The sequence below is a fragment of the Polistes canadensis genome, unplaced genomic scaffold (assembly GCF_001313835.1).
Source record: "Polistes canadensis isolate GaletaPanama2010 unplaced genomic scaffold, ASM131383v1 scaffold_0, whole genome shotgun sequence".
NCBI lineage: Eukaryota > Metazoa > Arthropoda > Insecta > Hymenoptera > Vespidae > Polistes > Polistes canadensis.
Genome location: NW_014569547.1, coordinates 1,849,551 through 1,866,958, shown reverse-complemented (window position 1 = coordinate 1,866,958; position 17,408 = coordinate 1,849,551). Strand labels below are relative to the sequence as shown.

At 27.2% G+C, this 17,408-nt stretch overlaps 1 protein-coding gene across 2 annotated transcripts; it reads right to left on the bottom strand.

The window, feature by feature from the left end:
* Nucleotides 1–5,715: 5,715 nt before the first annotated feature.
* On the bottom strand, nt 5,716–14,813 carry LOC106793382 (facilitated trehalose transporter Tret1-like). 2 transcript variants are annotated; one of them, XM_014760274.1, is made up of 2 exons: nt 7,468–7,795; nt 5,716–7,308 (listed from the first exon to the last, which is right to left on the bottom strand). In XM_014760274.1, exons 1-2 carry the CDS (start codon nt 7,519–7,521, stop codon nt 5,854–5,856), a joined length of 1,509 nt encoding a protein of 502 aa, XP_014615760.1. In that variant the 5' UTR covers nt 7,522–7,795; the 3' UTR covers nt 5,716–5,853. The 2 variants fall into 2 exon arrangements, with proteins under 2 accessions (XP_014615760.1, XP_014615769.1); XM_014760283.1 differs by lacking the exon at nt 7,468–7,795 and adding an exon at nt 14,144–14,813 and having other exon boundaries at nt 5,718–7,308.
* Nucleotides 14,814–17,408: the final 2,595 nt, after the last annotated feature.

Here is a 17,408-nt window from a genome sequence, read left to right as displayed (position 1 = left end):
CTTTGCATACTGGATTTTCCAAATTTGTACATTTATTATAATAATATGGATAAAATGCCCCGGCAATAACAATTTTAATAATTAATTCTTTTTCAACTTTATCATCCCATTTAACCGCGTTATTACTCCACATTTGAAATATGCCAAAATTAAGTAATTTATCGTTAATGCAATTAATTTTAAATGAAACTTCGTGCAACGCATCTATTTGAAGGAAATTATTTTCGGTCCATTTTTCTTGAAAATCCTTACTCATTGTTTTTATTTTAATCCATTCTTTGTAAACATTTAATAATACTATACAATCGCTACCCGAATTATCAGCCCACTTAAGTTTTTCAGAATAAATCTTTAATCCATTTTTTTTATCGTTTAATTTAAAATATATATCTTTTACTGACATACAACAAGCAATTATTATCATATCTTCTAGAAGACTGAAGAAATAACCTAACAATATCAATTTAGTAAGATGAATTTCTAACGGTAATGCACTTATTAAATATCCGAGTTTTGTTAATTGTGTAATATTGATATTATTTTTATCGGTATTACGTAATGCACCATATTCTTGTAATAACAGTCTTGATAATTTTACATTCTCGGGAGGAGGCGGATCAAGTAACGAAGAAAATATATGATCAGATTCATCCGAATGAAAAATTTTCATTTTCACGTATATATCTTCGAGCGGACATTCCATTATTTCAGGATTTGGTTCTTTGGGTAATATTTTCTCATAAAAATACTTCGGTATTAATCTATATGTGTATCCTTCTTCTTCGCAATTTATACGATTGGAGCGTTGTTCGCAAATTATTTGACTAGCCCATACATTTCTTAATTGCGGAATTTTACTCTTTTGGTCAATCTTTAATTGTACCGTTAAACAAAAATCTATAATATATTCGACGTCAGGTATTTTAATGCCATTTTCAGCAATATTTGTTGCTAAAATAATACGACGGTTTTTATTTAATAATTGTGGATTTAATAATTTTTCTTGTTTGAAGATGTTGATCGAAGAATCAAATATGATAACTTCCCATTGGTACTTCTTATATTTATCCGACATTAATTTATCATACATTTGTTCGATTTCTTGAATTTTCGGCAAGAATATTAGAAAGGCATTTTTTCTATTTAATGTCATTGCTGTACCACATATTTGTAATTGAAAATCTTCAATAGTCTTTATTAATTTAACACAATAATTCATCATACGTTTTGTTATTACCGTTACGTCTTTTGATACTTTCGGTAACGATCCCAACATAAAAAGTTCGTACAAGTAACTGATATTTCTATGAATAGAATATTGTTTGGAAAAATCAATGATAGATGAAGATATATCCTCATTATCTTGTACAAAATAATTAACAAATTTGTTTAAATTAAATGTTGCAGACATAAGTATTATTTTTCCTATTGATGAATTATTCGTTAAATATGTTTTTATAAAATGCAATAGGATATCCAATTCTTTACTGCGTTCATGAACATCGTCAAGTATAATATGAGTATATCTATTTACATTTCTTTCCACAAATTTATTTAATAAAACGTAATTCGTACAATATGTGATGAAAGTATTTTTACTTATATATTTAAAAAAATCCGTATGATATCCCACATTAATTCCTATAGACCAATCCCTTTCATAACAAATCCTTTTTGCAATACTGATAGCAGCAATTTGTGTGGGCTGGGTTACGATGATATTACAATGAATATTTTGTTTCAAACAAGAATCATATATTAACAATGGTACTTGCGTTGATTTTCCACATCCAGTTGGTCCCTTGATAAAAACTAAACGATTGTTATCGATTTTTGATATTATTTCTTTTCCCATTGTAGTGATAGAAAATGTGGACATTGAAGTATAATGAAGATTTTCTTCTTTATATAATCTATTTAAATTTTCAATCTGTAATTCGGAATTACTTTCTGTAAATTCTCCGACAATATTCTGCTTTAAACTGTCAATAGATTTAAGATAACTACTAACTTTCTGCTTAATGCTTTCGTTTGATACTACGGTACTACTCGAACTAGTTGCGTCACTTTCTTTTGTACCAACGATTTTGGAAGATGTACCTAGTGGTGTAGATTTCTTAAAACTTGAACTTGATAAACTACATATATTACTTTTATTGGTATTTAATTCGTTTTCCTTGGAAAATGTGTTTCTTGATGCAGATTTCTCAAAGCTTAGATCTGATGAATTAGTTGAACTATTTTTACTGCTATTTAATTCATCCTCCTTGGAAGATGTGTCATTTAATGCAAATTTCTCAGAGCTTAGATCTGACGAATCAGTTGTATTAATTTTACTAGTATTTAATTTATGTACCTTGAAAGATCTGTCATATGATAAAGATTCCTCAAAACTTGAACTTAATGAATTACTTATATTTCTTTCATTGGTATTTAATTTGTCCTCCTTGGAAGATATGTCTTCTGTTGCAGATTCCTTAGGGCTTAGATCTGATGAATTAGTTGTAATATTTTTACTGCTATTTAATTCATCCTCCTTGGAAGATTTGTCTTCTGATGCAGAATCCGTAGAGCCTAGAATTAAAGAATTTTGGATACTATTAAAAATAGCATTTGCTTCAATTTTGGAAGAGGCGATTTGTAATACGTATTCTAAAAAGTCTGAAATTTGTTTAATACTTTCATTCCTTTGACTGGTATTTACTTTATCATCCTTGGAAGATGTGTCTTGTGATGTAGATTCTGTAATGGCTTCGAATGGTGAATTACTTTCACTTCTTTGATCGGTATTAAATTCATCCTCCTCGTAATATTTGTCTTGTGATGTAGATTCTGTAATGACTTCGAATGGTGAATTACTTTCACTTGTTTGATCGGTATTTAATTCATCCTCCTCGTAAGATTTGTCTTGTGATGTAGATTCTGTAATGGCTTCGATTGGTGTATTACTTTCACTTGTTTGATCGGTATTTAATTCATCCTTCTCGTAAGATTTATCTTGTGATGTAAATTTCTCAGAGCATAGAATTGGTGAAATATTTCTACTTCTTTGATTGGTTTTTAATTTATTATCCTTGGAAGAGGTGTCATCTATTGTAAATTCTTCAAAAATTATACTTAGTGAATTACTTCTTCTTCTATTTAATTTATTATCCTTCAATAATGTATCTTCTAATACATAATCTAATGTTATGTTTGAAAGTGATGACCTATTTTTATTACTTTGATTGGTTTTTAATTCATCCTCCTTGGAAGAGATATCTTGTAATACAGTTTCTTTAAGACATTCAAGTGATGCTTTATTTTCACTTACTTGATTGGTATTTAATTTTTTCTCCTTAGAAGGGGAGTCATGTACTATGTATTGTTCATAAAGTATAATTGGTGAATTACTTCTACTACTTTTATCGGTATTTAATTTCTCCTTTTTTAGAGAGGTGTCTTGTGATGTAGATTCTAAGTCTGGAAGTAGTGAATCAGTTTTACTATTTTGTTTGATATTTAATTGATCACCCTCGGAAGATGTACCTTGTGGACAAATTTTCTCAGAGCTTGAATTTAGTGCACAATCTTTCGAAATATCTTTAGAAGTATTTGTTTCTGTACTGATTTCGAGAACTTTATTCGTATTGCATTTCTCTTCATTATTGGAACTTGTTTTCTTTCTCTTCAGGATTCTCTTCTTGGGAGTTCCTTTCGGATTATTAGCCGAGGTAGATACGTTTAATTTTTCCGAACTTTCATCGGAACTTTTTTTTAATAGTCTTGATGGTCTGGATCTACTGTTTTTATTAGCTTTTGAGTTATCCATTTAAGACTTGTGTTTGTTTATAAGAGTAGCTCAAATTCTTCCAATATTCGCAATTAAACGAATGGTATCTGTGTTAATCTTGTTTTATCTGAAAATTGTTAATCTGCTTAAATGCAAGTGAAACGCGTTTTAATTTAATTTTGTCTTACTTTATACTCACTGTTAACGGAAATGTTTAATATTAAAATTAACGACTAACGTTCTATTCTTGTAAATACTAAACAATGATAGTAGCGTGTCCTTATATTCGATCGATAGACATAAACAATGACTCAACGAGATTATTTACCTGAATTTTTGAAAAACAATACAATTAAAAATTAAATTTTTGAACTTAGCAAAGGATCACATTTTACAAGAAGATAGCAAAGTTGATGGAATGCTGAGTTTTTTAAATTAAACTTTAAAATATTAACTTTCCATCTAACGCGTGAAACGAATTGGTATATAAGAATTCATGCCGAAACTTTTTACTTCGTTTTCTTTGAAATGATTAAGTATTATCGAATCTTACACTATGGTGCCATAGTGTATGGTTCTAACGGGGTAAAATTGAACAAAAAAAAATCTGTGTTGTGTTCAACTTGGCTCTTTTCTTATTAGTGAAGTGTTTTACTCTTATTGTTAGATTATATTACATTTTTCATGTTCTATGAATAGAAATTACAATTGTAAAGGATGTCGATAATTAATCGATTTATTTCTTTTTTCATATTTCTACCACTGGTTAATAAGTTCAAAGTTCTATTTAAAAATGTTGTTAAATTGTACGTACCTTTTTAACGAATACCATTTACTATCGGAATCTTTAGCTCAACCTTTTATTACTGTTCGTTATTTTTTCTATTATATTAATAAATAATTTTAATGTCACATGAGGAAAAAAGTGAAGAATTAGTCTTCACAGATATAAAATAGTGCGTATCGTAAGTGATCTTTCTCTCGCAATAATTTAAAGCTAACTGCCTTCTTACGTTTTGAATTTAAATCGTATAATCTATTACATTACTAACATTGTAAATATTACTGAACTTGAAGGTACAAAATTGATATATATATACGTATATACAAACATATATGAATTTATAAAAAAATTTGGATTATATAGACGTTAGCATACAAAGACGTTTGTATATACGTGAACGTGTATTTACAAAAAAACAGTATATTTGCTTGTATAGTACATATACATACGTATATTTTGGTTGTATTCATGTATACATATACATAAATAGATACTTACGTTACATATAAAAACACTTACGCATACGTATAGATGAGGATTAAAATATTATTTAAATACAAACGTTTAGTAGGAATATATTTTATTTTTATTCTTTCTTAAATATTTCTTATTCGTTTTTGAAATGTTAAAAATACCTTAATAAAAGGTACCTAAACACCGTTCCATTTATTTATATAAAAATCATTATTATTACCTGCAATACATTTACATTCATCTTGAAATGCATGCTGTTATACAAACAACTGGAGATATTATTATATAATGCGATTACGTAAATATTAAAATGATCATTCTTTCCCATTTTCGTTCAACTATATATCAGAATATCGAATTTTTAATTAAAACAATTCAACATTCGTAATTTGTTATATCGAACAAATTTTTTAATTATCTATACTTAGTGTGTTAATAAATTTTTGAACAATTTATTAATTTAATTTATTTATTTGATACCGTACAGTAAAATATTATTCTTATGCATGTTTATATTTATATGGATGTTTGTAAAAGAGAATGAAATTTGTTTTAAATTTTAATTATCATTATAACGATACCAATATTTTCAAGTTTATTATATTACATATCTTGTAGATTAAACCGAATGATTTCAAATAGTTTATAAAATATATATGTCTCTTAGTATAAATAATATTATATAAATATATTATGTAATATAACATATTACAGACTTTTAATATTTATAAAAGAATCAGTCTTGCAATATGAAAATGTTTAATGTCTTATATTACAATGTATTTTACATGTTTAGATGCCAGAGATTTCTTTTAATAATTAACTAAGTGTTTAATTCACGTTGAATTTGTTCTAAACTTTTTCCTTTTGTTTCTGGTACCAAAATAATAACAAAAGCAATACCTATAGCACAAATTGCTGAAAATAACCAAAATGTACCATAGGATTCCAAAACATTATTTAAGTTAGCATAAACTTTGGTAACAATAAATGCCATTAACCAATTCAATAAACAAGCACTACTACCAGCGATACCTTTAATTTCTGGAGCAAAAAGTTCGCTAATCATCATCCACGGAAGAGGACCAAATCCAAGTGAAAATAAAATGATAAAAACGCAAACAGAAAGGAGCGGTAACCAGCCTATGCCAGTTACACCTACTTCTTGAGAAAGAAAGAAGTAAATACCAAGTAAGAAGGTACATATACACATAGCAATGATAGATATCAAAAGTAATAATCTCCTACCTAAACGGTCAACTATCAACGTGCTAACAAATACTGCACCTACTTGCATTACACCTACTATGATACTAGCTACGTTGGGATCAAGATCACCACCTGCTTTCTCAAATATAGAACCAACATAAAATATAACAGCATTTACTCCACTTAATTGTTGGAATAACATCAGACCATATGATATTAAAATGGCTTTCTTACAAGCCTTCGATCTCAATGCAGTTAAGAAAGATGTCTTATTTCTACTAGACTGCTCCAGCGTTTCTTTCTGTATACTTAATTCTGGTTCTACATTATAATGGGCGCCACGAAGTCGAACATAACTTGCTCTAGCAGCGCTTTCATTCCCTTTCATTAAATAATATGTTGGAGTTTCTGGCATAAAGAAGAATACTACAGCAAAGATTAATGGTACAATCGCAGATATAATGGATAATACAAACATATTTACACAGGTACCTAAAAGATATACTATTAAAATACCAATGGTGAGAAGCAATTGAAAATAGGAACCTGTACTTCCCCGAATTTCACTTTCACTTATTTCTGCGGTATACATAGGAGCTGTCACACAAAAGGCACCACCACTGAAACCTGTAATGAACCTTCCAACATAAAACATAGCTATAGAATTTGCAAATATAATAAGCAACCAACCGACTGTAAAAGGAACTACAAGGATTAACATTGAATTTTTTCTGCCTATTATATCTGTTAGAATACCAATTGGTATGCATGCTACTGCAGCACCAAGTGGTGCTAGTGCTCCAATCCATGAGAATTCTTCTTCGCTAATGGGGACGTTATATACTTTTGATAATTTGATACCACCATCACCAGCCGGCGAGGTCCATGCTAACATCATTCCTGCTGCTACTGCTCCTAATGTTGCAGCTAAACTTGCAATGTATTGAAAAAATCTCTTTGCTTTAATCGATTGACCAGCTTGGGAGACAAGGGTTTCTTGAGAAATTCCAACATTTCTTTCTGCCATGTTGCTTTGAGTATTTTGTAATAATGGTGTTCTTTCATTTGCCTAAAAGATAAAAAAGAAATATCTTGTTACATATCTACTAAATAGCAGTGAATATTAATAAACCATAGATTAGGAGAATAAAAATATAAATATCAAATAACTATTATAATCACATATAATAAATAATAAAAACGAATGTTATTATTTAAACAAACAAACCTCATTGTAATTATATACACTTGGCTCTGAATCCAAAACATCATTCTCAACCATTTTGATAATATTATTTTAACAGATTTTTACACAAAACAATTAAAATGTTATAAGCGCTTAATAATATTTTTCAAACGACACGTATAATGAAACGTAGCTAAACTTTTTGTATCGTTATTTCTATTATTATTATTATTATTATTGTTTCACAAGATAAAAAAAATAATTATATTTGATAATACAAATAGAGTATTTATTGCAAATAAAAGTTTAATATTTGGTTACGTGTGCTCAAGATTAAAGATAAAAGATATAAACTTTAAATCAACCTAGCCTAATCTTAATTTTAAGAACAACAACATTTACGAGAGATATTAAAAACAAATAATACAACGATCTTTGCTTGATCGATAAAGTAGGATACTATGATTATCTTATTGTTTCTCTCGATATTTAACATAAGTCGGTAAAGAAGAGTACCACGGAAATGTTAGTTTGATTCTTTTTTTTGAAAAATCGAACGTGTTACGGAAAAATCATCGCGAGAGACATATATTCCTTGTTATGTATAATTTAACATGTATAAATTACATGTGAAAAATGTAACTGAGCAAATCTTGAGAAAGAAAATGAAGAGTAATAGTCTAGTTTATTAAACGTTGAGATCTTTTATTATGATGTACTGTTTCGAGTAAAGATAAATGAGAAAATGATTTGTATTGGATAAAATACAGTATGCATACTATTAGGAACGTGAGAGATGTAATTTGTCTTCCTATACTTGACGCAGAAGTGATACATGAAAAGGGTAGTGTTTTCAATTTTGATCAACACGTTAACGATCAATTTTCTTTAAATTCTTGCTTTTAAATGGACATTAAAAATGTTATGTATACGTTTATTATCTAATTTTTTGTTTTAATTTTGAATTATTTAAAATAAATAAAAAATATCAAGCGCGTTGTTATTATGTTAATTATCGACCGAGCATCGATAATAAAGCGATCTGTGTTAGCAACGAAAGATTAGTGTTAATAATTAATTGCGAGCGAAAAACAAATTACAATACAACAGGATAACTTTCGTGTTTCGTTATATTCATAAAATTGATATACTTATATATTTGTCATTTCTTATTACGAAAATCTGAATAAGAAGACAAATAATATTTATGGGTTATATTATTTTTCTCTGTCTAAAGGAAATAAAAAGAATTTGTTTGCGCGATTTTCAAATAATAAATGATTGCTAAATATATAATTACTAAATATTCGTTTTCACGTTTTACTCGCTTTCCTAATTGACCTTGAATAATTAAAATAAAACAATTCGCGACACAGTTTTAATTCTTTTTTCGAAAATTTACTCATATGCTTTTTTTTCAATTTCGAACTTAATTTTCGTAACGGAATACAAGCAAAAGAAAGAAATTTGAAATTCGTTTCCCATTTCTTATCGAAATCTGTCAGGTATTTATTTTTCCAGAGTCTATATCTTTCTATCCCCCTATTCGAAGATAGGATGCGCTTGGTGTAAGGCTGTTAAATGTTGTCTCGAGAGAGAAAGAGAGAGAGAGAGAGAGAGACTCCGATTGTCCCAATTCCTGACGGAAATCGATAGCAACGACGCAAAATTTATTTGCAAATGTGATCGAAGTGAGAACCCACGAAAACCCGGAAGGTTTGAACAGATTTTTCAATCCTGGCGTTGGCAGTATTTTCAATTAAAAATGATTTCTTTTATCCATTTTTCTTCTTTTACTTTTCAAAGAAATAGAAATGAATAAAATCATTGTCAATTGTTCGAGTTCTGTTTGAAAAAATTGCAATCACATCGATCAATGATATCGGTAAGATTAATTTCAAGAAACTCGCGCGATAACCGATGATTATATAATATCGGATTTATTTTTTATTTTTATTTATATTTATTTCTTAACTTTTCTTTCAATTAATTTTATTCAAAGATCCGACTTTTCACTATGATGAAAATATAATTTCTAACTTACAATGATATTTAGTAAAACTATTTCAACGTATACGATTGGAAGATAAATCTCGTGTCAGAAAAGATAAATATTTTCTATATAAAATGTTATGAAGATTCATGAGACGATATGAAGTTAACTTGGAAAGTATTTAAATCATGTTTTGCGAAACGACGTAATAATGAATTTGATTAAAAATTGTTTGAATATTCGTAAGAGAAAGGAAGTATAAAAGTTTAATAATATTAATAATAATGATAATTAAAAAAAAATACGATTATTTTTTAAATCAAAGATTAATCATTATTTCCAAGAGAGTATCATTAGGTCTTGGCCTCGAATACGAGATCTTTGACATTATCTGGAAGATTACGATTAGACGATAAAGAGGCTAAGTTTCTTAAGACGCAATTTGTACATTTGTACCCAAACACAAATTTCTAAGTATATATGTGTGATATATGTATTTAAAATTTAAACATTAACTCGCGTAATAGTTGTTAGAATTCTGATGATGTTAATGTTTAATTTTTTTTTTTCATTCATATTTACGTCATATTTATACGATAAACAAATTTGAATTAATTTATAAATAAATTCATAGATAATTCATCGAAATAACGAAATAAATATTTGATTTTTGCGCGAATAAGTTATTGAAAAATTGAATAATAAAAATTATAATTAAGAATATAAATACGCGCGAGATACGAAATTTGGGTGAAATGTTATTTTGCTTATTTACAAATTTTTGGTCTGTTTTTTCTTTTTTTATAGATAATCTCTCGATGGTAGAGAGATAATATCAATTTTTATTTTTTATTTATTTTCAAATTGAAACAAAGTTCAATTATTACCGTTTCAAAAATTTATCTCTTTCATTTAAAAATCATTTTCGTTGGCATCTCTTTTGCACAAAAATAATACTAATAATAAATATAAAATATAATAATAATCGAGTTTAGTTATATAAAAAACAAAAGAAATTGTATAAATTATATTTGAAATGAAACGTAAAATGGTAACTATCGTTTCTAAGACGAAACATTTCCTATTAGTTAGACTATACACCGATAATAGTAATATCGGAAATAAAATTTTTGCATTTTAAATACAAATTTTCGCTATCACAAAACCCGAACAATAAATTTCCATTTTTTTTTATCTTCCTACTTTTTCGACTTATTTTTAAAAAAAACTACTCGTTTCGTAAACTACGCGATAAAAAAAAAAAAAAAAAAAAAACAAAAAAAAAATTCGTCGTTAGAAATTAACGACAATGTGTTGCTACTAAGATTAATTTTATTCAATGATAATATATATTATTCTCATTTGGGTGGTAGTTTTTTTTTTATTTCTGTCTCCGTCATTCGTTCGATCATAATATTCAATATTTTTCTTTCTTCTCTTTTTTCCACGTACGACGAAAACTATTTATTTTCCACGAAATTTTGTTCTTTACGATACATTGCAACGTTCATTTTTCAACAAGTAAACGAATCATCCTTCATACCACTTTCCGCTTCTTTCTATTTCTATCTTTTTACGAAAGTTATAACATTTCTCCTTTTCTCTTTACCCTTTTCCCTTTTCCCTACTACCCCTTTAAGGTTCCTTCTTTATTTCACTTCTCTAAGGGTTTTTGAAACATCTGTCAAGACAATCCCTGATTTTCTTTAACGCTCGAGAAAACAATATTTTCCGCGGGAAAATACACGTCCGTGGTATTTTACAATACTCTTTTTCACGAAAAAACTGTATTTATCCTATTTCTTTTTTTCTTTTTACTAATACTTCCTTCGTTTTTTTCTTCTTTTTCTTTTTCCGTACTTTCTTTTATTTCTCGTTTTTACGAATCCACCTGCACAGCTGTCGTTGAAATTTTCTATGAAATTGTTTTACTGATCGTAATAGAAAACAAAAATAAAAATAAATAAATATATTTATATTTATATTTATATATTTATATTTATATATTTATATTTATATTATTATTATATTTATATATTTATATTTTTTTATATATTTATATTTTTTTATATATATATATAGAGATAAAAATTTGAACGCGCAATTTTCTCGTTTTAATTCACACGATTCGATGATTACTTTACATCGATCCAATTTACATTTTATATATTTATATATATATTTATATAAAATTCTAAATTTTGTTTTTTCGATATTTGTGTTCTCTCATAACGATCGCGTAACTAAAATCGCATTATCGCGTTAACTAGTCAATATCACATAATCTATGTTCGCGATTAAGTATTATGTAAGATGTTAATTAACGTCCTGGAGTAAACGAGTTCTTTTTATTTTTTTTTTTTTTAATTGCATAAATCGAATAAAGATTTTTCCTGTTTGCATAAAAGCATTATTGTCCCAACGTCATTTTTATTTTATGTCACAGATATTTCAAATTATTTCATCCGTCGATTATCTGTACAACAAAACCAAACAAAATTAAAAAAAAAAAATGGATATAAAGAGAGAGAGAGAGAGAGGGAGAACAATGAGAAAAAGATTATTATTTATAATAAAAACGAGATTGGAATTTTATCGACGATTTTAATAATATCATATAAATGTATATATTGTAAAAAAAAAGAAAAAGAAACACATAATATTGATTTAAAAGAATTTATAATATTTTAATGATACGTTATCTTTCTATTTTCTTTTAAAATAATTCCAATAAAAAATCGTATAAAAATAATACAACAATTGGATTTACAAATAAATAATGTTAAAAGCTTTTATACGATTAATATTATTTTGTTCTATTGAACAAAAATTCGATTAAATGAATATTATAAAAAAATAAGTATAATTAATATTTAAAGTAAAATCTAAAGAGTATAAGTCGCGTGTTTCAACGAAATAACGATTCAAGAAAATCGTTTGCAAACGATTATGGAAAATAATGTTAATTACATTATAACGTAGTCTTCAACATTTTCCTTCCTTGCAAAAAAAGTTTTCCTCTTATATGTCTCTCTCTCTCTCTCTCTCTCTATTTCTTTTTCTTTCTTTTTTCTTTTCCTTGATGTTAGAAGAAAAAAAAAAAGTAGGGAATACTAATTTTTAGTGCCAACCTTTTTGCAAAGATCATCACTAAGGGTATTCCCTTTTATATATCGATTTACTGTCAGACGCAACCGTTGAGAAAATTTTTGAGAAGCAGCCAACGGAGAAATGAGATGTCTCTTATTTAAAAAAAAAAAAAGAAAAAAAAGAAATACGCGAAACGACAAGAACTAACCGCAATTTTAATTACAAAAACTTTGCCGTCCACTTCTTTTGCAATTAACTCGCCGTAACTCATTTGATTTTATTTTTTTATATATTTATTCATGAAGAAAGAATTGTTCGAGTTAATTATAGAAGTTTCTTTTCTTTTTCTTTCTTTTTTTTTTTTTTTATATCAAGTAACGTACTTTCGATTATTGGCTAATATTACTTTTCTCTCTCTCTCTCTCTCTCTCTCTATAATATCTTATTAGTTCTTTTTATAATAATATTTTTAAGTTTGATTATATAAGATATCGATAAGTATTATTATTATTATTATTATTCGTTACAGTTAAAATAACTTTTGATAATTATTTAGAATTCCGTTAATTATGATATTGGATTTATTTATATGATTATAATATACATTCATTAAGTAATTAATGCGATTCCGTGAATTCCCCGTGTTCGTTAATGATGAAAAATACTTTCGGTAAAAATTTATGCACACATATACACTCATATATACATTTATATACGACGTAAAATTAAATGAAAAATAATTTTTATTGTTAATTTTTTTTTTCGACCAAAGATATATGAGAATATTCGTCGTAAGAGAGAAAAATGTCTCATTAAAAAAAAAAAAAATCTATACGCTTAGAATATATTATATATATATATACGAATAATTATTACGTTTTTAGAAATTTATAAAGACGACCAACACAACTAAGATGACTTCAATCTTATATTTTATTTTCCTCCATTTTGTTTCTCTCTCTATCTCTCTCTCTCTCTCTCTCTTTTCAAAAAAGAAGAAAAAGAAAAAACAAGGAAAATAAATTAGAATCTTGAAAGTAAAGAACACGAGACTTGGATACAAAAAAAAAGAAAAACGTGCTTGTACATAAACGATTACACGTATACTTAATGGCATGCACCTGAAACTTGGATTCGTACTATGTATAATATAACTGTTACGTATGCAAACGGTAGTAAATTGACGAAAAATAAATAGATCAGATGGGAAATACGTTAACATGTTAGATAAGATTTAATCCGAAGGGATTACATTTTTCATGCAATTTTTTTTTTTTTTTTTCAATGAAAACAGATATCTCGATATCGTACACATACACACTCACGCACGGATGCACGCATGCACGCACACGCAATACTACGATAAAAATAAAAAATAAAAAATTATGATATAATAATATATATATATAAAGAGAAAAATAAAGAAGAAAAAAGATTGATAAGTAGAATAAAATAAAATAGGCGAGCAAACAAAACCAAAAAAAGAAAAAATGAACGTAAAATAGAAATATAACGAAATAATAAACGTAGAAAACGATGTTGAATAGAAAAATACAATCCCACAAATAAATAAATAAATCTATAAATAACAATATATAAATGTATTATTAAAATCTAATAAAAGGATATACGTACTCGATGACAAACAGGGGGGGTTGGGGGAGGGTGGTGGACGAGAACAAGAGACAGGTCCTCCCTTATTTTCTTTTCTCGTTTTTTTTTTTTTTTTCTTGTTTTCGTATCAAATCGTATCAAACATCCCGTCTCCAATGTTTCCAATTCCGTTGATTAATTAATTAGTTTTCTAGTATTATATCACTCGATAATTCCAATAAACGAACGGGTTACGAATGTTTGACGTAATCTTCTCTCTCTCTCTCTCTGTATTTCTGTTAGTTAAATGTAATAATTAACGAACACTATTGTCGTCTTTCCTTCTCGGATTCTAAGCTTTGAAAACACTTTGAAAACGATCGAAATCGTATTTTCTGTTTCGTTCAGTGACGATCCGTCTATTCTCGTTTTTATCCCGCGACGGAATATCCCATATTATAGTGTTTCCATTTACCGATTGTGAGCCTCGTTATATTTTATCTCGTTCTCTCTCTCTCATTCTTTCATTTTTTTTCCTTTTTCTTTTTTTTTATTTTAATTCCTTCTCTCTCTCTCTTTTTTTCTTACAGGCATATATAATATCACTACTTCGAGTACTTTTCTCATTGCATCGAAATCCTTATCTTCTTCCTTTCTACTGGTTCTTCTTCTGTCTTATCAATTCGAGTTATCCCCACCACCCACTCCCACCACCATCACTACCTCCTCCTCCTACTCCTCCACCTTCTTTTCCTTCTCCTACCACTTCTACTTGAAAAGTTTGTTTTCTTGATTATATTGCTTACTCCGTGGAATGCAGTAATAATAATGCAATGGAATAAATAACATTGTGACATGTTCGAATAATCATGCGATAAAAAATAATATCGAGTGTAATTAGGGTTCGACCTAATTATTAATGGGGGGACTATTTTCTTTATCGAACGAACAAAAAACAAAAAAAAAAAACAAAACAACAATAACAATGATGATCTTGCGATGAAAAATCTATGGGAAAAATATTTTATGTTTCGTGTCTGTAAATCGATTCGAACAGAAGTATTTTGAAGAACATATTAATTGTGATATCATTTTTGTATTATACGATCTTAATGAAAATGTATTATTCATTTGGGAAAATATTAATTATAATTTAATACACGAATAGAATATTTATAATAATAATAATAATAATAATAATATATGAAATGTAAAAATATATATATATATATTTATTTTTATTTTTTTTCCTTCCTATTATCAATGCACTCACCTGGTTCATGTAAAAAAACATTTGACATTTGGACACTTCAAGGTAATTTTGTTAGCTATAAAATGTTTCGTCTTTCGAAAAAATATATAATACTTGGTTATATTTTTCTATCCTCATTATGTACTACATATACATGTATATATATCTCGAGAGATTTTTGTTCAACTAGATAACGATATGATAATACGAAACAAGCATTATTGTTCAAGAAATTTATCTGATAATGATATTTACAATTACAAGAACCAGCGAATTGATCGTTAGATAATCTTCACATTCGAACGACAAAATTGTGTCAAGATTATCTGTTTAAATATAAAATTCGTTTAATTGTTAGTTATTATATTGTATAATCTATACGATCGAATTTTTTGCTAACATTGAAATAATAATAAGCGTAAATCTGTGAAAGATTAAAACGTTTATAAATATTTTTCGTTGTCTCATAGATGTTATCGATTATCTTAGAAAATAATGCCACGTATTTTAATTTTGTTTTTTTTTTTGGTTTCTGCTCAAGAATTATAATCGATAATAAAGTGATAAGGAAACGATCGGAAGAAATCGTTTCTAAGTAAGTTGTGAAATTAATTGGATGATTATTATAATATATATGTTATTATTACAACATTATGTTTTTTAAAAAAGGAAAAAATAAAAAAATTAAAGTATACTATTGTAACTAACTTTTTTTTTATGATTTGACATCATTCAATCATAAAATGACAACCATGACAGAAATTGAATGATCGTAAACGTAATTCTGACAAAATTTTTATTTCTTATCACTCTGATATTATGGTATCATAATATTTGGTTTATTTATGTAAGTATACTTACTCACGAGAAGATGGTATTTCTAAAGAAAATATAATATTTGTTTTCTTCATTACTATTTCCATCCAACGGAGCAAACTGTTACCTCTTACGATTGAGAAAAGATATATCAAAATGTTGGAATGTAAAAGAAATCAGATAATTAAATAAATCAAAATCTCGTAAAATGTTACCGTCAAAGCCGGAAATCCGCCATTGCTAGTAATTACTCGGCATTCTCAGCAATGCAAAAAGCATTCCGATGAAGTAGGAAACAGGAAAATTCTTACAGTTTTTCCTAAGCATTGAACATAATACTTTGATATATTCTATAGAATAACAAATTACTATTTAAACAACGTTTAAAAGAGTACATTCTATGAAAGAGTATTTCTTTGAAAATTTTTGGTAAATATTTTTTATACTAAAAGTGAATAGATTTTAATGAAACTTATATTAAATTAAAGTACACTCTTTAGTCTACGCGTAGAATACCATATCGAGTTATAATTGTCGCATGTAAAGTTCAGAAAATGTCAGAGAATGCAAAGCTGTAAATTGAGCATCTTTGCAATTTCTTTGAAAAGTTTTGGTATATATTTTTGATACTAAAAGTACATAGATTTTAATAAAACTTATATTAAATTAAAGTACACTCTTTTGTCTACACGTAGAATACCATATCGAGTTATAAATTTAGCATGTAWASTTYAKWWAATGTBASWGAATGSAATGCTGTAAATTGTGCATCTTTGCAATTTCTTTGAAAAGTTTCGGTAAATATTTTTTATACTTTTAGCAAATGGATTTTAATGATTTTTATATTAAATTAAAGTAAACTCTTTTGTCTACACGTAGAATACTTTGTAGAGTTATGAAAATCAAATGTAAAGTGCAGAAAATGTCAGAGAAGGCAATGCTGTAAATAGTGCTTCTTTGCAATTTCTTTGAAAAGTTTTGGCCAATATTTTTTATACTTTTAGCAAATGAATTCTAATGATTTTTATATTAAATTAAAGTGCACTTTTTTAGCTACACGTAGAATACAAATTTGAGTTATAAATCAATCTGAAAASGTTCATAAAATAGCAAAGAATGCGATGCTGCAATTTTTTTTCCTACTTTGCCATTTCTTTGAAAAGTTTCGGCAAATATTTTTTATACTTTTAGCAAATAGATTTTAATGATTTTTATATTAAATTAAAGTGCACTCTTTTA